This window comes from Limanda limanda, chromosome 20 (assembly GCF_963576545.1).
Source record: "Limanda limanda chromosome 20, fLimLim1.1, whole genome shotgun sequence".
Classification (NCBI taxonomy): domain Eukaryota; kingdom Metazoa; phylum Chordata; class Actinopteri; order Pleuronectiformes; family Pleuronectidae; genus Limanda; species Limanda limanda.
In genome coordinates this window covers 930925-953411 of record NC_083655.1, presented here as the reverse complement: position 1 = coordinate 953411, position 22487 = coordinate 930925, and the positions used below count along the sequence as shown (strand labels likewise).

Sequence of the window (22487 nt, the reverse complement as noted above, 5' to 3'; positions counted from 1 at the left end):
AACTTTGGTGAAAACTCACACACACACATACACGAACACACACAAACAAAAACACACACATGAATGAACAAGTTGAAAAGTGAAAAGTCAGATTCAGTTTAATCTCCCGGGTTTGGATCGAAGCGTGTCAGTCGTGGGTCGAGTCCTCGGACTTGAACCAAACACGTCCAGTGAGTGTGTGTCAGTCTGATGAAACACTGATTGAGCAACGTGATGGTTCAGTGTGTGTTTGTGTGTCTTTGTGTGCAAGTGGTCCACGTTGTCGTCTTTATGCAAACAGATGAGTCTATTTATAGCAGCTGCTGGAACCTTGTTGGTCAGTCACCTTCTTCGCCTCCAAAACCAGACGCACCCTGAGCTCACCTGATCTGCTCAACAATGACTGAGTGTTCAGCATGTATAATATAATAATATATAATAAATATAACATACATAACGACCTCAGGAGGAGTGATCTGACCTCAGACCTTCACCTGAGCTGCAGCTTTTTCCTGCAGGTGAAGACCAATCACATTTATTAACATCGGGGTCACATGATCTCGGCTTTAACTCTGAACGCCGTACAGACGAGAGCTCAGGGCGCCGTGTCTCTGATGATTGATCAGGTTGATTCAGTTTGATTCAGGTTGAGGGTCACGTCACAAAGTGAGAGAGTCAGTGAGACGCTGAACTTCTGAACACAGGAAACAAACACAGGAGTTCAAACATTTAAATACATTTAGAACTTTATTTATATGTTAAAAAATAACACTCACAAAAAATAATCAAAAGCACATGATGGCTGCACCGACCAATGATGGAGATCAAATTCAATCTTAATGTTATTCCTGTTCTTGTTTTCACGTTTTTAAAGGTTCAGACTCAGCTTGTAAACAATGAGATTTGAACAAGGTTCTGTCCTCGTAGAAAAGATGTTTCCGTTCAAACTGGCTTCACCTGAATCCACCTGATGAGGAAACATTAACGATCACAAAACACTGAAACAATAAGATCTCACATCTGCAGATAAACAACGTCACACTGATGTAAAGATCCTGTGATCAGTGCAGCCCGGAAAATAAACTATGTTCTTCAGTCCTACATCTCCCACAATGCATTTCACACCTCCACCAGTCACCGGGGTGTCAAATGAAAGATGGAGGAAGAAGGTTGGTGACGTCCGAGCAGCGATTGGCTCCCGTCTCTGATGTCACATCCTGTCGTCTGCTGTCACAGGCCTCCTCCTCTTCTCCGTCCATTTACTCCAACACCATCTTCTGGGACTCGTACATCTTCCCCACAGCGACCTACAGAGACACACACACAGTCGTCCTGAAGGTGGCGCTACAGGATGGGGTTTGTGTTATACGTCCACAGACCGTGACACTGTGTGAAGTCAATATTTGCTCTGTTGTCAAATGAAAGAACCAATTACAAGTGAGATGTAGCTGCACTGTGTGTTACAGCTGTGTGTTCGGGCCACAGTCCACAATCCACACACACACAAGTGACACACACACACACACACACACACACACGTCAGGAGGCAGTGATGGTGTGTGTGTTGTTAGTGTGTCTGTTATTCAGCTGACTCAGGCTCCTGCAGTAAACTGGTGCTGTTGTGTTGTTAGATGGGTCGTGTCACTGCTTCACCACCAGGGGGCACAACCTGCTCACAAACAGCTGGTCCTCCTCCACCCCTCCCTCCCTCCCTCCCTCCCTCCCTCCCTCCCTCCCTCCCTCCCTCCCTCAGAGAAGATCCTCTCTCACCTCGGTGTGTGTGTGTGATGTCCTGATTGGTTGGAGCGTGGCGTTGGAGGGAGGCGGGTGGCTCTGGACCAATCAGCTGTGAGGAGGCTCGGCCCTCATGTAAATTGCTGCGGCTGTGGCTGATAACAAAGGGATGGCCTCGCTCTCTCTCTCCCTCTCGCTCGCTCATATATAGTCTACCTCCCTCTACCACTCTCTCTTTCATACAGTCCATCTCTCTCTCTCTCATGCAGTCTACCTCTCTCTTATGGTCCAGCCCACTTTACCTCCTTAAGTCTCTCTTTCTCATATAGTATACCTCGTTCTCTCTCTCTCCATCACAGCAGTGCAGGAAAGTAACTAAGTACATGTACTCAGATACATGTGGAAATACTTGTACTTGACAGTACTACAGCTCATCGATCTGATGACATCACTTCAGATCAGGATTTAACAGAAAGAGAGTTCTCTGGTTCCACGTATAAAACTCATTTATATAAGTTCATACAGCTTTAAGGTCAAACTACAAAAAGAGGTTTGTGTAATTATTCTGTATCTTGCAAAAAACTGCAGAATCTAATATCTATATCTCCTGTAAAGACACTGGTTGGTATTTCAACACCGAGTGGGCCGGTAGTGTCTGCATCAACAAAGGTATTCTGGATGTTGTACCAACTTCTTCCACTGGGGGCAGATGATAAACCAGTGCTGGTTCTGTGCTGAGCAGCAGGAGACAGAGACAACCGGAGCTAAGGAGCCGAGGAAAGTGGGAGGAAAGAGATGAAGAAGAGGAGGAGGCCGAGCGGCCCAGAGGAGAGGAGGTTTCTCCTGTGAGCGCCGGGGGGGGGGGATTCACAGAGGCCTTTCAGTGCATGAGCGAGGAGGAGGAGGCCGGGATGAAGAGCCAGGGAAGCAGGAGGAGGAGGAGGAGGAGGTGCTCAGGTAGATAATAAACTGAGCATTAGGAGCTCGTCACAGACTTTCCATTCGTCAGCAGCTGAGCGGCGAGCAGTCGACAGAGGAAACTCATTCCAGCGTCTGAGCGTTCAGCAGCGAGACGGAAACAAGACGGAGAATCATCGTAACCTTTCACTCACAGAAACTCTCCTCTGCTGTCGTTCAGCCACGATCACAGAACAGCTCCATCTGATGGTTCAATCAGCCTCGTCTGTCATGTTGTTTAGTCTTTAGCTTCTACACTCGTCCTGTAAATCATGATCCTTCCAGACGTTTGGCAAAGTGCGATACATGGAGGAGATTAAACTGAGCTCAGGACGAGTGCCGAGTGGAAACCGGAGGAATGAAGGTGTGTGAAGTGTCACCGCTGACATTCAGTGAGGAGCGTTTCCATCCTGAGAGACGGTTTGTTCACTCGGAGACGTTCAAATGTCAGAAGAGATGAAGAAATAAAAGCATTTAATATGATAGTTATACGCACACACGAGGTGAATGTCTCTGGGACAACAGCTTCGACCGAAAAGGAAAGTGAAGATGAAAAATGAGAAGAACACAACAACTGGGGGTCATTAATGTGTGAAAAGTTTAGCGTCAAATAGGGTTGCAAAGGGGTGGAAAGTTTCCGGTAAATTTCCGGAAACTTTCCATGGGAAGTTTAGCTCGGGAATTTTGGGAATTTTGAAAAAAAATAAAATACGCAAATTAAACGCTGAGCAATAAAAACATCATTCAAAACTCTATTTTAAAGATGTATGGAACGTTGAGTTTCAAGCCTCCACTGTGCATTCTTCCATCACATGCACAGATAACTCCCAGCATGCTTCACTCTACAGCAGGGCTATTGAGGCCTGCTGTAGAGTGCAGGACTAGTCAGGTAAGTTTCCATGATATTACTGGGAAAATATATTATCATGCTGATTGAGGATTGTTCATCTGTTCATCTAGACTATTTCCATTCATTTATCCATCAATTGTAAAATATGTTCACAGACGATTCCAATTGTTTGGCTAACTATTTATATCTCTGGCATTGCATTAGTGTTTTTTTACAAACTTTTTTCTCATCTTATTCTACTGAACAATGCCACGTGCACTCTCTCATGTGTGGAGACATTTCACCTCATCCAATGTAGAAGGAAAGGCTGTGTACATTTGCAAATACTGTACAAAGACCTATGTTAAGAATGACACAACGATGCAGAAGCATATAGTCAAGTGCCCAAAGTTTCCTCAGGGCTCAAATCAGACTATGACACAACAACATGTTTATATTTATGTCTGTATATGACAAGGTAAATACAGTTAGTATAAATTACTCACAACATTTCCAGTTTATTCCCGTTAATTCCCGTATATTCCTGTATATTCCCGTTTATTCCCGTTAATTCCCGTATATTCCCATGGAAAGTTTCCAACTTTGAATATTCCCGGAATTTTGCAACCCTAGCGTCAAAGCTGAGTGATGAGGCTGCAGAGGCCGACAGGACGTCCGCAGAGCGAGAGGAAACCAGAGGAACAGAACCAGAGGAACAGAACCGGAGTCTGTTGATGGAGTGAAACCTCTGGTAGAAATATGAGCTTCTCTCTCTCATCTCTCTCCTTCTCTCTCTCATCTCTCTCATCTCTCTCTCTCTCTGTCTCTCTGGGATCGTTCAGGTGTCTGATCTCTAATCTGTTGCCTGAAGCTCCAAACAGGAAACAGACGGTTTACTCACTTCAGCTCCTTTCTTTCTTTCTTCTCCACTTTCTGACAGTTACAGTTTAGGGCCTTGACACATTCAGATCTACATCCACCACTGGTCCTCAAGTCACGTGACTGAGAAGAACCAATCAGGAGGAGAACATCTGCATCGTCATCGTTTACAAAAGTCTCAGTTTCCGTTCAGACTCAAACACAAACCCTGAGTTTACAAACTTCTCAGTTCAGGTGCTGGAACAGTGGTCGCCAGGCGTCACCATAGCAACAGTAATGAAGCGTAGTAGTGTGGATGAAGCTTAAGGCCAAGTTCAGACAAGCCATCAGACCTCATGACCTTTCACCAGCTGAAACACATGGATGATATGTTTGGAAGTTGCTGATGTTGGCTCCACTGGTTCACATCAAACTGGTTCAAGGTCCAAACTGGAGAGGACGAGCAAAACTGAAAATCAACACAACTCTCGAATTTGTCTCAACCAACTTCAAAGTTTCTCCAAAAGATGAACTCCGAAGGGTTTCTCTCTCTCTAATGTTTTCATGTTCATGTTCAGATTCCTCCACGTGAGCATCTGATCTGCTGATGAGTCCCTGGTCCCACAGGGATCCTGCGTCCTGCTCAAGGACACTTCAGCAGGGTGAGGGTAGCGTCATGAAGGTCGGAGTCTCTGCAGCTCGAGCATCCCGCTGCTTCTATTCATGCTAATCCAGCAATTACATCTCTCCGTTCTGACTCCTCCCCTTAACCTCCCGTCTCTCCCTCGTTTGTCCCTCCCTGCCTCCCTTAATTGGTCCTCTGCCTTCCTGCTGAGTGTTTGTGTGTGAAGGAGCCTCGGCTGTCAAACTCGCTTTCACTCTCTTCTACAGCTTGTTCCTGTGTGTGTGTGTGTGTGTGTGTGTGTGTGTGTGTGTGTGTGTGTGTGAGTGTGTGTCTGTGTGTGCGTGCGTGTCTGTCTTGCTGGAGTATCTGAGCGTCCCTGTGAAACGTCCTGTGTGTGTTTTCTAAAGTGCCACAGTCTCCTCTGGCTTCCACTCCTAATTAATAATTCATGCGTGTTGTGTTCAGGAACACTACGGGACGTTTCCACACCGTCTTTCTGTGCATCACTGCAGTCATCACATCTTCCACCTCTTCTTCTTTTCATTTCAGACTCAACATGAACAACATGAACGTTGTCAGTGAGTCTGGTCCTTTGTTTTGTTTGTTGTCAGCAGGATGACACACAAAGTACTGAATGGATTTCTATGACAATTCTGCCTTTTCAGACACAAACTCTGGAAAATGTCCTGAAATCTTCCCTTTCGTTGACACTAAACAAGTAAGTTGAGACGTGATTTGATTTCTTACATTCACCAAAGTTTTTAACCTCCAACTGATCAATTCTCCATTTTAAATTCTTCAGCTGCTGATACTTCACTTCTCTGCTCTTATTTTCTCTCCCTCTCTCTTATTGTTTTAGTTCGGAGATTTAAGAATCTTTATTGGCATCGCTGTCAGAAGTCATTGCTGCCAAAGCAACGTACAAATCTATTCATATGAGACCAGTAGAGAGTATTGATCCTTCCTGCTCCTCATCTGTTCACACATCAGCTCAGAGTCAATTCAAATTCAAAATCTGTGTCGCACCAAACAGACAAATAGAGAAAACTCACTGGTGACGCGTTACAGACAAAGTGAGAAAAGGAACGGTTCAAACTTAGGAAACCTTCTTGAAGTCTCTGTGGCCATGAGGAAATAAATAAATTACAAAGGTAATTTGCCAAAGTTCTTTTATCATTTTTTCATTTATCTAATAATCCATTTTCATTACAGGATTTAATGTTTTCTGGAAGATGACGCAGAGATATGAAACCAGGAGAGGAGACACCCAGAGCAGCTTCACTCAAACGTCTGGAAGGAGTTTGTTCTGGTTCCACTTCACTGGGAACTGATCCTGTCTGAAACCAACGAGACAAGATCAGCACCGACAGGAGGGCTCACTCCAATCTGAAACCGATACTACAGTCGTTTCACTGCTGCACACACACACACAGACACACACACACACACACACAGACACACACACACACACACAGACACACACACACAGTTTCTACAGCACTGCAATAGGAGCCTCCCTCTGCTCTCCCTCATGCGTGAGTGGGTTTGAGCGCCAGGCGTCTTAACAAGGGACCAATGGGACGTCTTCATTTACACGTTCCTCTTATTGTCACTGTGTGTGTGTGACCTTGGAACTCCCCTTCACTTAGGCCCCGCCCGTCAGCTCTAACGAGCTCGTTTAACCACCTCTCGTCTTGTTAATTGGCTACAATGGCTCCAAAAGAGAAAAGGCCCCACCTGCTTCCCAGGCTCACGGCCAATTAGCTGCCGGCTCTCAAGACCTGGCACCGCCCACTCACAGTGCAGTGGAAGAGTGATTTAAATGTGACTAAGCGCTGGTGGAGTCAAGGCGACGCCCACATGCAAACAAACAGGAAACAGTCAAACTCACGAGCAGCTTCGATTCCTCACGTTAAATCTCTTCACTCGGAGTGAAGCTAATGAGGGAGCGAAGGAAAACTGCTCTCAGATATCAGAGAAATCCTGCAGTGAGTGTGTGTCTTTGTGTGTGTGTGTGTGTGTGTGGTGTGTGTGTGTGGTGTGTGTGTGTGTCTCTGTGTGTGTGTGTGTGGGGAGTTCCCTCCCTGGCAGCCAGACTCGGCTGTGATCTCCCGTCTCAGTCCGTCGCACCAGGAGACGGCGAGCGGAGGCAGAGAGGATGAAGGGAAGGAGGGAGAGAGGATGAAAGGAAGGAGGGAGAGAGGATGAAGGGAAGGAGGGAGGAAGAGGATGAAGGGAAGGAGGGAGAGAGAGGAGGGAACACAGCTGGTTATAAACTGCAGGAGCTGTTACGCTTCCATTCGTTTCCTCTTTCTGAGTTTCTCTCTCTCTCTTTCCCCACAGACGCCATTTAACTCCTGATGTTCCTCTCTTCCATCCGGAGACAGAGGACAGGAAACATCACGTCTGTCCACATGAGGACACACACCAGCTTCTGTTCTGGTCCCAGTTTGTAAAATATATTCATATTTGTTTCAACATTTTAAAGGATTATTTAAATTGAAAATTGAGCCAGAGTTAATAAGAACGTTCAGAGGGTTCACGTGTCAAAGATTGTCGGTGAGTGAAGAGACATCACTCCTCTCCAGAACAACATCAGCTGATCTCAACCTGTCAAACCTTGTGATCAAATCAACATCTCGACCTGTTTGAATCACAAGCTTATTTCCGTCTGTCATGACAATCAATAATCCATATTTCAGATCTGCTGCTGCAACAGTTGATCAAAGATCTGAACTTTAACCTGGACTTGTTGTCACTTGTATCTTCGGTTACTTTGAAATGACTAAACTTAAAGAGACTCCATAAAGGATTTGACGCTGGATTCAGATTCGATAAATTTAGGTTGAACCCGATTTCTCGTCCATCTTGTGGAGTTAGATCCTAGATACTGCAGCTCAGGTTCCAGCCGACACCCGGAACCTTTTCCAATAACGTCTGTTTGAGGTTTGAGCTGCGGGTTCATCCTCCTTGTCTCAGTATCGCAGCTCCACACAGAAGGAGAGAGAGGACACACACTCGTCCTCACACACACACACACACACGCACACACACGCATCAATACGGCCGAGCTGAGGAAAATGAGAAGCAGTGGTTTTGAGGGAAGTGAATCGATTGACTGGCTGGCAAACTGCTGAAGAGGAGAACGAGAAGAGGAACAGAGCGAGAGGAACAGAGCGAGTGACTCATATAGAGAGAGAGAGAGAGAGAGAGTCCTTCAGTCCGTTATGAGAGGACCGAGCTGCACTTCAGACTAATGGGAGACACTGGTCCATGTGTCTGAGGAGCAGCTCCTCTGCTCAGTCTGGATCCAGTCACTGCTCCTTTCTACCAGCAGTCGATAACAAGGACTGGAGCTGAGGAACGACTGTGGGCTGAAGCAGAGGACGTCACTGGGAAGGTTCCACTCGGAGTTTAGAGACGATGCTGCTGTCGTCTCCTCGGACCGAGAGGGGGAGGGTCTGAACGCAGCCTGGGGGAGGGGTGGGGGGGTTGGGGGGGGGTGGGGGGCTGATGGATGCACAGACAAAGTGTCTGACCCTGGAGACGTCTTCTCTCCTGTGGCCAAAGACCATTTCCATGATGTTTCCCATACGTGAGTCGAATGCTAAAGCCAAGTCGTCTCCATCGGCCCCTGGTGGCTGGCTGCAGTATAACAGAAGACATGTCTACAGTGGCAGAGACGGGTAACACAACACCACAACACAATCACACTAACACAAACATCATCATTAGATGCAACCAAAGAACAGGGGAGTAAAAGAGCATCTGTGAAACCTCAAGATCAGAAAACACTCAGTGGATCTTTTCCTTTCACCTCCTCCTCCTCTCACTCCATGCCCTCCTCCTCTTCCTTATCCTTCCCTCTCACTCCATGCCCTCCTCCCCCTCCTCTTCCTCATCTCTCACTCCATGCCCTCCTCGTCTTCCTCCTCCTCATCCTTCCCTCTCACTCAATGCCCTCCTCCCCCTCCTCTTCCTCATCTCTCACTCCATGCCCTCCTCCTCTTCCTCCTCTTCATCCTTCCCTCTCAATCAATGCCCTCCTCCCCCTCCTCTTCCTCATCTCTCACTCCATGCCCTCCTCCTCTTCCTCCTCACTTCATGCCCTCCTCCTCCTCCTCAGTTTCTAACTTTTGTCCTTGCGTCACATTGCCTTCTCCAGTCAATGAATTTCATCATGCAGTAGCTGTGTGTGTGTGTGTCTGTATGTGTGTCTGTGTGTGTGTGTGCACGCGTGTCTGAGGACTGAGAATCATTATTGCATCAGACCTAGATTTCTAAGAATAGAAGAGAAACCGACTAATGAAGTTCACTGTAAACTGTAGCTGTGATCCGTGGCGGCTGCAGAGTTTCGATGTTAAACGTGAAAAACGAACCTCTTGTATCAGAAGAACAATCTGGAGAAAACATGGAGATTCCACCGTTCCCACGGTTACATCAGCAGGACACATAACAAACAATTATTCTGAATTACTGTCAAAGTACAAACATTTGCTGAAATCCTGCAGCAACAGAACAACACTCTCCACAGAGATGCTTCTCTTCCTCTCCAAGAGCAATCAAGTTCCTGAATTAGACTGATAGCAGATTGACTCTAATAATGTTTCCTTATGATTTGACAAAGTAAAGGTTGTTATTTCCAGATCAGACGTGATTGGTCCTGGATCCACTGAGAGTCTCCAGTCAGGTCTGTGCCTGGTCAACCTCCAAGGAAAGACTTCCAAGAGGATCCCGATAAATATCATCCATCTCCGTCTGTGTCTCCCCAGAGTTCATGACCTCAGGCGAGGATTGATCAGCTGATAAATGTTAAGCTCCTCCTCCTCGCCGCTCAGTTCCCTCTTCACCACAACAGACTGCTTATCACTGATGACATCACGCGGGAATCTCACGCTGTTCTCTCCCAGCAGAGGAGGTGGAGTGGGGTCTCTGAATCAAAGCTGTAAATGATTCATGGCTGTAATGTAACAGTGAGATTATATCAAACTAAAAAACACTTGTTGCAGTTTGTCAGTCGATCACAAAGCTCGTGGAGCAGAGGGCTCAACGACAGGTTACTGTACTGATGGTGAAGTCTAACGCCGGCTGGTTTCACAGACTGAGCAGCTCTGCAGCTTCTGAGGGAGTCGGGGGGGGATGGTTGAATCTGTGAGGCTTCAGTAGTCAGGAATCAATACTTCAGAGCTCAGATGTTTGTGGGGATGAGATGATGGGAAGGCCAAGAGAGACCAGGAGAGATGAGAGGAGATCTGATGTTACACTTCTCCTGCTGCAGAAGAGATATTTGGGATTTTACTTTTACGATTCCTTTCAACACTTGTTCAGGGTGAAGAAATTAACTCTGAGCACGGAGCCAAAGCAACAGACCTAACACACGAGGTCGGAGGAGGATGCTCCTGGTCTCGTCTGACAGTTAACACTTCTGAACTCTTTCTAACAAACGCTTTAACCCTCTGTTTCCCTCTGAGATTCACCGGGCGCTTGGATCAACTCTCATCAACTCAGCTCGGTCTTTGTTTCAGCCGACGTCCACTTGGACCCGAGCTCCTCCTCCTGCCTCCTCTCCTGCCTCAGTATCATACTGTTATGAGTCAGAGAAGGAGGAAGACAAAACCTTTCATACTTTCATCCCCCTGAACAGCTCCCTCCCTTCTTTAATATCCTGTTCTACAGTATGGAGACACATACAGTCGCTGTGTGTGTCTGTCTAAAGCTCGTTAAGCTCCAGCGCTTGTGAGGCAGTCGGGTGTAGAAGCTGGAATGAGGGCAGAGGATTCCTGAGGCAGGCTGGGGGATTTTCTGCAGTTTGAAAGATGGAGGAAGAGCAGGAGGGGAAAGAAAGGGATGATCCAGAGAGGAGAGGAGCAGGTGACTCAGGCTTTCACGCATGGTGTCATCCCATTTCTCAGTTCAGCTCCTGTCTGCTTCAGGCTTCCCTTCAGTCGCTGGTTTCCCCAAAGGGAGCAGGAGCTGGAACCCAGTCAGAGAGAAAAGAGGTGGACTCTCTGTCTGAGCTCTTCACTGGGATCTTCTCTGGTCCTAGCTGCAGTTATTCCATGTGGAAGGAAATGGAGAAACCGTTCTGAGGTCTCAGCAACCGCTCATCATTTACTCTGATTGTTCAGAAAACCTAATAACTAATAACTCTCTGAAACTCAACAGTCACATGAGGACGGTCCGTGTCCCGAGGGGAGCAGAGGAAACAGGAAGTTGTTACCGTAGATTTATGGCGTCATAACTCATACAACCCAATAACAACTAATTTCAAACTAAGTATGAGTTACATCATTATGTCCATTGTTTATAAAAATCCATAAATCTACCGACAAAAAAAGATCTTTATAAGGCGAAAACAAGTTAAACATCCCACCTGTCGGGAGAATAAAGAGGAAACATTTCTTCCTGTTTCTTCTGGAGGCAGCTGCAGAATGATGGAGAGGAGAAGTTACAGCCTGAACCACACAGCAGATGTTATTTATCCTCCGTGTCTGTGGCCAACACAGGGATCTGCATAGATTGTAAATAAAGATGGACGACATCACGGCTCCAGAGAGGGAAGCAAAGTGTCTGGATCTCCCCCTGGTGGCCGGTGGCTGGTGGGACATGGTGGCTCCACACCCCTGGTCACCTCAGCAGACTGTGGATCCAGATGTTAGAAGCTTCTGGACGGCGGGAGGAAGTGGACACGTGTCGGCCATCTTGGTTTTCAGTCCGGGGTGAACAGGTGAGTCCCACAGAGCTCGGAGCTGTTTCACTTCCACGTGGAGATCGTCCGTGAGCTCCCTCGCTCTGATGGAACTCTGTTCAAACCCCAGAGCCATCGCTGGGCCAGTCCCCCCCGCCCCCCCCGACATGACAGGTATAACTCAGAGCTCGATGTGGCATTTAATCTCAATTGAGCCAAGATGGCCGAAGGCTGTGTGACATTGCGGTGACATTAAGAAGCAGTAATGGCTGAGAAATGTCTCCTCAGAGGCTCACGCTCACACATTCTCTCTCACACACACACACACTCGCTCACACACACACACTCACACTCACACTCGCTCACACACACACTCACACTCACTCGCTCACACACACACACACACACACACACACACTCACACTCACACTCGCTCACACACAATGATCAAATGAAGCCGTAAAATTAACACGTCCTACAAATAAAGCATTTCTGTTCCTTTGAGTGTTTGTTTGTCCAGAGATCATCTGTCCATCATCTCCACCTTTTACTACAACTCTGTCTCGTCCTCCTCTGTGCTCGTCTTCCCTTCTCTCATTCACATTTTCTCACACACACACACAGACACACACTTTCTCCTGCACCAATGGAGGCGGCTCTGCAGCTGCAATCCATCATGTTTTCACCCTAACTAACTTACAAAGACACACACTCACAGTTACATTCAGGCATAGAGACACAATTAAGAATAAACTAAACTTTTTCAGGTCACACAGTCAATGATGCAGAGTCACGAGCACACTCAGCGTGCGGCAGACACACACAGACACACACAGACACACACACACACACTCTGTATGAACGTAAAACAAAAGAAGAGACGAGATTAAAGAGAGAAGCAGCTCGAGACCAAGAGGCAGATCAGAGGTTTGATCTTCCAGCGGCCTCATGTGAAGACGAGTGAGAGCAGAACGTCTCATCACCGAGTTTCCTTCAGTGTGAAGAACGTGTTTCATCTCAGCAGTGACGGCTCCACTGGGTGAATCCGTCTCAAGCCAACCAACAGAGATTTACTTCAAAATATATCTGCAGCAGTGTGGACAAGGACTCAAACTTTTCTCGGCCTGTCCAACCACAGCCCCGTTGCTAGGCAACAGCAGTGAGAGCAAATCATGGAAATCCCCCCCGACCGGACAGTCGCACTTCGGTTTGGATTCTTCAGAACTGGGACGAAGCTCCAGACTCTTTCAGTCGCAGTATTCTGTGGTGGTCAGACTATAGTGTAGGGCTGTGTGTGTGTGTGTGTGTGTGTGTGTGTGTGTGTGTGTGTGTGTGTGTGTCGGTGTGTGTGTGCCTCCTGTAGTACTGCAGCTGCTATGTAACACGCTCCATGTTGATTCTCTGGTGCATGAGTCCGTGAGTGTGGGCGAGATGTGGAGTCGTGAACAGAGTCTCCGCAGCTCATCTGAACCTCACTGATGTCGTGTCGACTGTTTCCTTCTAAACTGCACCGACCCCCCCCCCCCCCCCCCATGGGTCAGATCGAGGTCGGACCACCTTCACTACACCAACAAACCACCGCAGGAGTCAAGAACAAGCACACCATGGGAGGAAACGACCCAGAGGCTGATTCATACGAGGCTGAACAACGTGAGGAAGAGGAAGAGGAGAGCGAGGAGGAGGAGCCAGGACAGCGAGGAGGAGGAGCCAGGAGAGGTGGAGGAGGAGCCAGGAGGCAGCAGCATCATAAGATGCAACACAGGTTGATAAACTAAACTCTTACTTCTACACAAATCAAACGTAAACCAGACTGGACTCTGACTCATTGTTGCCCCTTGAGGCTTGAAGTGGTATTACAAGGCTGGACACAGCTAGCTGGTCATTTACGTCTTTAACACATTTCTCAACAATCTGTTCATAATCTTTAAAATACCATCGTCTTGTCCCTTTGAAGACAGAAAGCATTAATTCCGTTACTTTATCTGATTATTGTTCGGTTGTATTTCATCTTCTCCTTCGTTTTGATCTGGGTTCATTTTTCTCTTCTTCCAGAAAAGCGCAAACATGACGATTCTTCCGTCTGTTCTTTAATTACAGTCGACTGACAGTGTTCTGCTAACATGGGAGAATATACGAGAGTGTGTGTTGCATTATCAAACCTACGTGACTCATAAATCCTCACTGTTATTACACACACACCCACATTTAGCTGTGTGTGCATAATCAAGTGTGTGTCTGGGATAAAAGGCAGAAAGCAAGAGGCAGACTGAGAATCCTCTGGTGGGATCGTCCGACGCATTAAAGGAACAAAGTGACCGACAGAGAGGTGATTAGACCTGAGCTGTGTGTGTGTGTCTGTGTGTGTGTGTGTGTGTGTGTGTGTGTGTGTGTGTGTGTGTGTGTGTGTTAGTGTGTGTACACAACAGGTGGTCAGTCAGTAAACAGCTGTTCATCTGCATTATAGTCAACCTGGTTTACCTGAGACTACAGAAAGTGTGTGTGTGTATGTGTGTGTGTGTGTGTGTGTATGTGTGTGTTTGTATGTGTGTGTGTCTGTGTGTGAGAGTGTGCGTATGTGTGTGTGTGTGTGTGTGTGTGTGTGTGTGTGTGTGAGAGTGACCTGTCTGTGTATCAGCTCCGCTGTCCGCTGTCCCTCCTCTATCAGTCGAGCCACAGCTTTTGGATCCTCTTCTTTACTGTTGGCCCTGAAGGCATCACGCACCCGCCGCACTGCATAGGTCCTGTAACACACAGACACACAAACACACAAACACTTTGGTTTGATTTCAGTGCATTTATACTGAAGAAAAAGCAGACAGGAGATGACAAAGACAAATATGTGCAGTGGAGAAAACAAAGCAAAACAAATGACCACAAGTTTACAAAAAAAACACACAATCTTCATCAAAACAGGACAACAAGACAAATGAGAGCGGAGAGGAATCAAGCTTGAGGTAGATCTGTGAAACAAACAGCAACAAGTGAGAGAATCTGAAACAAGTCACTAATAAATCAACTCGATTCAGAGACGTTTAAGAGCCGAGTGTGGATCTGTGATATTTCAGATCAGATCCCAAAATCCTGCAAACGCTTAAAAACCAAGATCTAACAAGTGAGTCGTAAAGAAGTGAATTCAATCTGGATAAAAGTCACGTTTGACTCGTCTGTCAGACAAACACAACACGGGGGACGTGACCGAGGGGGGGACATTCCCTTCTAGGTAAATTGTGTAACAGTCATTAAAGTCCTACTGTAATAAAAGAAACAAGTGTGAAGCAGGTTTAACTTTGGCTGAAATGTGGATTAGAGCCGGAGTTACTCCCTCGTGGACACACTTGTATTCTTGTGCAGATACATGCGAGTTATTCTCTTGTTCTGCAGCAGCGACGAGCAGCTGGTGAAGAATCTAAACGTGGGCGTTAGAAATCTGCCAAACCGCACCTCAGTAACCTCAGACACACACACACAGCGTTTCTGTTGTGTGTGCTGCAGCCTCCATGACACAATCTGAATAATGAACTGCAGGTGAGGGAGCAGATCAGAACACACAAATTGGAAGCGCTCAAATATTTTCTGGCAGGAGCAGCTGAAGGGAAAAAGATGATTGGTTTAATGTTCAGCTCTTCCTCTCGATGGACTCGGGCCTGGTTACAGCTGGAAGCAAACTACAAGTGACCTTGGGAAGTCGAGCCGAGTCACGGCAAAGAAACTCGTCTTCTCTGACCGTCTCCTGAGCTCGTTGGAGAACTCGTTAAAACTGTGAAGCATCAGATTTACATGCTGTGGTTAAATATGATGGTCGAGGAGCGCCAGGGAAACAGGTGAAGGTTGGATGGATGGAGCTGAGGAAAGAACAAGGCTAAGAGTGAGATCTAAATACATATTAAAGCCCATTTATTCATTAGCATAACCATTAATATTGACAAACAGAAACTATGTCTGTGAAAGGGTCATAGATCTCATGAAGGGGTCGTGCTCTCAACTTGTTCACAGGAGTTCACCAAGATAAACCAAGTTAAATCATCTGAGAGGAAAGTAACAGCCTGCATGTCTGAAGAGGATCGGTCCTGTCACTCAGATTATAATCTCACTCTTCATCATTTATTCTGGTAATCAAAGCTGTGCTTCTTCAGATCATTTAAATTTATACTATAAAAAAAGGAGAGGTGCTCCTGCTTCTTCTACATTTATTTATTTTCTTCCGTCGTGCGTCGCTGTCACTGAGACTTCAGAGGGAATTCTCTCGTATGATCTCTGGAAGAAGAGAAGAAGGAGACGAGAGAAGGAGCAGAAGGAAAGGAAGAGAGAGGAGATTTCCACATTTACTTATTCATCAGAAGCTTTTGTCGCGTCCTGATGAGACGACAGCTTTTAAACACACACACACACACACACACACAGACACACACACACACACACACAGACACACACACACAGAGACTGAATCCACTGGGGAGAGTTATTTTAAGTGGAGAAAAGAAAGAGACATAAAGAGGACGGAGAGACAGAATTAGACTCACACAAAGAGACAAAAGAACCACTGAATCAGTTTGTTTGTGTCTTGTTGTCGTTTCCTGTGCTGAGCGATGACCTGATTCTGACAGAGTCTTCCTCCTCCTCCTCCTCCTCCTCCTCTTCCCCCCCCACTCCTCCTCCTCCCTCCTCCTCTTCACACCTGAGGGTTCGGGCCCTAAAGCTTTTTAAACTCTGCTCTGGGAACAAAAGCTGTCGATAAATAAATCCACTGAAAGGTGGTTTCTCTTTTCTCAAAAGTCATAATTAAAATAAGTCTGATTCATGCTGCCTTAATGTAAAAAACCGTGGGGGGGCAGTGACCTCTCTCACACGCCTCTATGATGCTTCTTGTACCAAACATTTTCTGTTGCTGAAATTAAACCTTTTCCATGTTCATATAAACTGAATAAATGATAGATTTCATGTTTATTTCGGTGTCTCGGTTCTGTTTCCTGTTGGCAGTTCAGTGAAGATCTAATTTTCCTGCAGAGATTCATAAATGTTTCATCTCACTTCTGCTCATCTCTTAATTCAGCCAAACTCTCCCACCTGTGTTTGCAGCAAACGCCTGCATTAGAGAGAGAGAGAGAGAGAGAGAGAGAGAGAGAGAGAGAGAGACAGAGACAGAGATAGAGATAGAGACAGAGATAGAGATAGAGATAGAGATAGAGATAGAGATAGAGATAGAGAGACAGAGACAGAGACAGAGACAGAGAGAGAGAGAGAGGCAGAGAGAGAGGCAGAGAGAGAGAGAGAGAGAGAGAGAGACAGAGAGACAGAGAGACAGAGAGACAGAGAGACAGAGAGAGAGAGAGAGACAGAGACAGAGACAGAGACAGAGACAGAGACAGAGACAGAGACAGAGACAGAGACAGAGAGAGACAGAGACAGAGACAGAGACAGAGACAGAGACAGAGACAGAGACAGAGACAGAGAGAGAGAGAGAGAGAGAGAGAGAGAGAGAGAGGGGACAGAGAGACAGATAGAGAGAGACAGACATAAGAGAGATAGAGATAGACATAGAGAGGCAGAGACAGACAGAGAGAGAGACAGAGAGAGTCAGTGACAGAGAGAGAGACAGAGAGACAGATAGAGAGAGACAGACATAAGAGAGATAGAGATAGACATAGAGAGGCAGAGACAGACAGAGAGAGAGACAGAGAGACAGAGAGAGTCAGTGACAGAGAGAGAGACAGAGAGAGACAGAGAGAGACAGAGACAGAGACAGAGAGAGAGAGAGACAGTGACAGAGAGAGAGACAGAGAGAGACAGAGAGAGACAGAGACAGAGACAGAGACAGAGAGAGAGAGAGAGAGAGACAGTGACAGAGAGAGAGAGACAGAGAGAGAGAGAGAGAGAGAGAGAGAGAGAGAGAGAGAGAGAGAGAGAGAGAGAGAGAGAGAGAGAGAGAGAGAGAGAGAGAGAGAGAGAGAGAGAGAGAGAGAGAGAGAGAGAGAGAGAGAGAGAGAGAGAGAGAGAGAGGGGACAGAGAGACAGATAGAGAGAGACAGACATAAGAGAGATAGAGATAGACATAGAGAGGCAGAGACAGACAGAGAGAGAGACAGAGAGAGTCAGTGACAGAGAGAGAGACAGAGAGAGACAGAGACAGAGACAGAGACAGAGACAGAGACAGAGACAGAGACAGAGACAGAGAGAGAGAGAGAGAGAGAGAGAGAGAGAGAGACAGTGACAGAGAGAGAGAGACAGTGACAGTGACAGTGACAGTGACAGTGACAGTGACAGTGAGAGAGAGAGAGAGAGAGAGAGAGAGAGAGAGAGAGAGAGAGAGAGAGAGAGAGAGTCAGCCTGCAGCAAAGTCTGGCATATTCAGGTCATCCTGCAACAATCCAGCAAGTTCACCCTCCGCACATATGACTGCTGCTTATGAGGGGGGGGGGGGGTTTATACTTCCAGAAACACAATCACTAACAAACTCATCAAATCTTGGTGGAAATGACCGAGGATCAGTTCATGTCAAACATCCAACTCAAGGAAAAGCTCGTTTTTGTTGAGCATGAACAAACCCTGCACTCGTCATGTGGTCGACATTGAGACCTGTGTCATTTGAACCTCGAGCAGAGAGCAAACATCAGATTTAAATTCTAACTCATGTTGAAGATCATCATCGGTTCATTTCCACGACTCAGAGATCAAACAGCAGCATGGAGGATCTACTGACCCATGAAGTGAGTCCGGAGCTCGACCACAACATGTCGTCTGCAGCAGGAAACCGTCCCCTAAGAAAACTAGACCTCAATGAAAAGGCTCTAGATCTCACTGGTGGATGATTTCCTGGGTTTCTGATCTGTTTACTGACGAAGGGGTTTCTTCCAAATACATTTTATTCTGTGTGAAATAAACCAAATCAATCAATCAATCAGTAATTTTCCTTCCACGAAGGTCCAACTTTTTCAAAGCATCCCAGTTGCAATGCATGCTGGTACATCTAGAAATACAAAGATCTGATTTTCCTGTCAGTGAAGTGGTTGTTCTTTTAATGGACTTGACTGCCCCTTGATAATTCATCATCATTAAGTCCATATTATCAATAGGTTATTAAATAGATTTCTTTCTGACACACTGAACCAGGGAGACTTTATTTCATTTGGACGAGCAGCAGCAGGAGGAGGCGTGTCTTATCCTCTCAATAATTCAACACATGCTCTCTGATGTCCGTGTACAACGTCCTGTGTTATGACAGATGAAGACGTTGTCCCAAACTCACCCCAACTACACACACACACACACACAAACACACACAGGCCTTGGTGAGCAGTACTAAGAAACACCCTCATGAGGACGAGGTAAAGGACAAAGTCCAGGAGAGGAGGGACATGAGTGGACATGAAAATGTAATCCTGATGTTTTCTTACACTTGACATCTATTGCACTTGTGTCCTCACATGTGTCTCTCTGAGGTTTCTACATATTTGTTCTACATATTGTTTCTATATATTTGTACCTGTTAACAGGGTTTTTAGTAGTTTGTCCTGACTCTTGTTGAGGGTTAAGGACAGAGGATGTCTCACCATGTTAAAGCCCTATGAGATAAACTGTGATTTGTGAATGTGGGCTATACAAATAAAGTTTGATTGATTGATTGAGACGTCCTGGGTTGAGTCTCCAGGTCAGAGTTTGTGGGGACGGAGTGAGTTTTAAAAATCAAATGTGTTGATTGTCAATTATTTAATGAGAAACCACTTCACCTCTCCACAGACCTGCCCCCCCCCATCACAATGTATTGATCCAGTGACAGAATTAAAGAACACAAGAGGAAGAGGAGTCGGGAGTGGAAGAGAAGAAGAGCTTCACTGCAGCTTTAATAAATGCAGGTAGATAATTGAACCTGCAGCTCGATGTAAACCACTTTAGAAACATGACACAAAAACAAACAGGTGCAGCTGCAGCAGATTAAATTCAATATTAATCCAATATCAGTCTGAAGCTTTTCAAACAGCATCAGCTTGAACAGCAGCCGGCTGGATATTGATTTCCAGAATAAATGCAGAGTGTCACCTTTATTGTGAAGGGACGACACAGTGAGTGCTGATGGGATCTGAGCAGCTCGAGGGTCAAAGGTCAAGTACAAACTGGACCATGGACTCTGGCTGTGACCCTGAGAGTTTACATCAGTCACTGATTAACCACGTGACCTCACTGCCCACTGCAGTGACCTCTCAGGACTGTTTAACCACAGAGAGGAAGCCAAACCAGCTTGAGTTAACAGATGTGTCTGATGACAATGTGTGTGTCTCTCTGTGTTTTTGAGTGTGTTAGTGTGTTAGAAGAGAGAGAGAGTGGAGGCATGATTGTATGAATGAACAAATGAGCAGCTTTGTTTGGCTGTGTGCGATTCCCCCGGGGTCTCCCACACAGCCTGAGACAAACCAGTGGCTTTTCAGCATCTTTATTTCTTTAAACAAACAAATATATCCAAACCTCAACTTGAGGGCTTTGTCAGGTTAGATCAGGTTAGCTCAGGTCAGGTTAGCTCAGGTTAGGTTAGCTCAGGTTAGCTCAGGTTAGCTCAGGTCAGGTTAGCTAGGGTGACCAGACGTCCTCTTTTTCCCGGACATGTCCTCTTTTCGAGACCTAAAAAATGCGTCCGGCAGGGATTCCAAAAACGTCCGGTATTTTGCCTCGTCGCAAAAAAAATATTAATAATTTATTTTTTTTTTTTGCCTCGTCGCATATTTGTGTTTCTTGGTCTTTCACATAGCCTACTAGTTATTTCGGCCTTCCAAGTTCTGGAAATGGTACGAGCTGACTGTAGAGAGAGTCTGTCATTGGGCGACCGATCTCAGGGTTGCCAGAGCCACGATAATTATCCTCCACATACGACTATTTTGAGCCTTTGGAACGTTACTTTGCCATTTCCAATCTGGCAACATTGAGCACCTTGCCGCTTCCACTCCGTGCGCTGTTTACAACAGCACATTACATCTGCAGCCATGCCTAAACGTTAATGTAAGTTCACGGACGAACTAAAAAAAAAAATACCCATGTTACCTATTTGATAGGCAACTCCTGGGTAAGATTCAGTCTTCAGAGAAATACGGCCAACCACATGAGGAGGACTGAAAAGTGTCTTCATTTTCTTGTTTTAATATGTGGCCATATAAAGAATTTATTATTTAGAATGTTTTATTTGTTATCATTATTGACACATTTAAATGCCACAAAAAATATTTGTTTTACATTTGCACTTTGCAATTTTGTTAAAGTTCAATAAATAGATGTTCATAGTCATTTGTGTCATTTTTGTCATTTCATTTGTGACATTTGTGAGGTCATGGTGCGGCATGCTATACACTACACCTCCCCACGCCAACCCCCCCCCCCCGCGACGAAGTGTCCTCTTTTTTACAAACTCAAATTTGGTCACCCTAGGTTAGCTCAGGTCAGGTTAGCTCAGGTTAGATGAAGAAGAAACACTCCTGATTCAGACTCAGGGACCAACCATCACTTCTGACTGAAGCTGCCTTTGAGTTGATTTAATGACGACAGTGGAAACTCCAGAATGACCTTTTAACTGTAACACACACACAACAAACACACACTATCTACAAACTCCTTCTGCATCAACACAACACCGGACACACACTGTGCTTCCTGATGTCATTTATTCATGTCTATTTTACAAATGTATACGAGTGTTGCTTCAGCTGACTCAGCAGAGGTCACGGCCCCCCCCACACGTGTTCCCGTTCCATCATGACGGAGGCTGATGTAAACACAGCCGCTAGCAGCTACGTTAGCATGTCGTAGCGGCTACATTAGCATGTTGTGTCCGCGGCCGGCGGCTCGACCCGGGGCCGGAGGAGCCCGGGAGGACCGGAGGACCCGGAGGACCCGGAGGAACCCGTCTCTCACCTGTAGTTGTACGAAGGGAACCCGCTGCTCTCTCTCAGCATCGTCCTGTACAGGGAGATCACCTGCGCTCGGGTGGACGCCGCCATGATGTGACGTCACACCCCGCTGCTCCGCGACGCTGTTATCTCAGGACCCCTTCAGCAGGAGTGTCCGCAGCGCGCCTGATCGAATCACACACGTCCCCCTGCCTCCAGCTCTTTCCTGTTTGAATTCACAGACACACGTGTGCACGTTGCTGTGGGAGGAAGGTCACGTGGCCCCGTCCCGTCAGGTGGAGGTCGTGTTCAGGGTCAGGAAGTGACGCAGGCGCGCTCCCGCCTCCTCAGCGGCCACACGCACCGGACAGGAACACAAGGTGAGAGACGTTTCTAACCTCTACAAACACACGCTCCCCACGTGGGTCAGGTTTACATGGAGGTGCGACAATGTGCTGAGTCATGCACTGGAACAGGCAGCACGTCGGTCACACCGGGTCGGGGTCCCTCCCCCCCCCCCTCCATTAATGTCTTTGTTGTTGGTTAGCATGCTAGCTGCTGTGCTACAAACACACACTGAGTGACACTACACACTGAGAGGCTGTGTGTGTGTGTGTGTGTGTGTGTGTGTGTGTGTGTGTGTGTGTGTGTGTGTGTGTGTGTGTGTGTGTGTGTGTGTGTGTGTGTGTGTGTGTGTGTGTGTGTGTGTGTGTGTGTGTGTGTGTGTGTGTGTGTGTGTGTGTGTGTGTGTGTGTGTGTGTGTGTGTGTGTGTGTGTGCGTGTGTGTGTGTGCGCGCGTGCGTGCCAGTTTACCATGACAGTTTGTGACCTGGTCATTTCATCTCGGTTGCCATGGTGACAGACTCCAGCTCACCTCTTCAAACTTTAGACTGAGGTGAAACTTCTTGTCTCTGTTTTAAAAGGAACACACAGACACACACAGACACACAC

At 46.6% G+C, this 22487-nt stretch overlaps 2 protein-coding genes across 2 annotated transcripts in view; one reads left to right on the top strand and one right to left on the bottom strand.

Annotated features, from left to right (window-relative positions):
- Nucleotides 1-707: 707 nt before the first annotated feature.
- Nucleotides 708-21816, bottom strand: LOC133026641 (LYR motif-containing protein 4B). The gene is made up of 3 exons (XM_061093552.1): nt 21562-21816; nt 14291-14411; nt 708-1286 (listed from the first exon to the last, which is right to left on the bottom strand). The coding sequence occupies exons 1-3, from the start codon at nt 21645-21647 to the stop codon at nt 1239-1241; spliced, it is 255 nt and encodes an 84-aa protein (XP_060949535.1). The 5' UTR covers nt 21648-21816; the 3' UTR covers nt 708-1238.
- fars2 (phenylalanyl-tRNA synthetase 2, mitochondrial) overlaps nt 21767-22487 on the top strand; it is a 71116-nt gene continuing 70395 nt past the window's right edge. The window contains exon 1 of the mRNA XM_061093551.1: nt 21767-21916. The gene's annotated coding sequence lies outside the window, so the exon portion shown is untranslated. The remainder of the gene's footprint in view (nt 21917-22487) is intronic.

Bases quoted from the DNA above. Each gene is read 5' to 3' on its own strand.
- LOC133026641 (XM_061093552.1), bottom strand. From the start codon at position 21,647: ATGGCGGCGTCCACCCGAGCGCAGGTGATCTCCCTGTACAGGACGATG. The intron at 14,412-21,561 runs GTGAGAGACGGG...TGTGTGTTACAG, and splicing joins TTCCCTTCGTACAACTACAG to GACCTATGCAGTGCGGCGGG. The intron at 1,287-14,290 runs GTCACTCTCACA...GTGTCTCTGTAG, and splicing joins CGGAGCTGATACACAGACAG to GTCGCTGTGGGGAAGATGTA.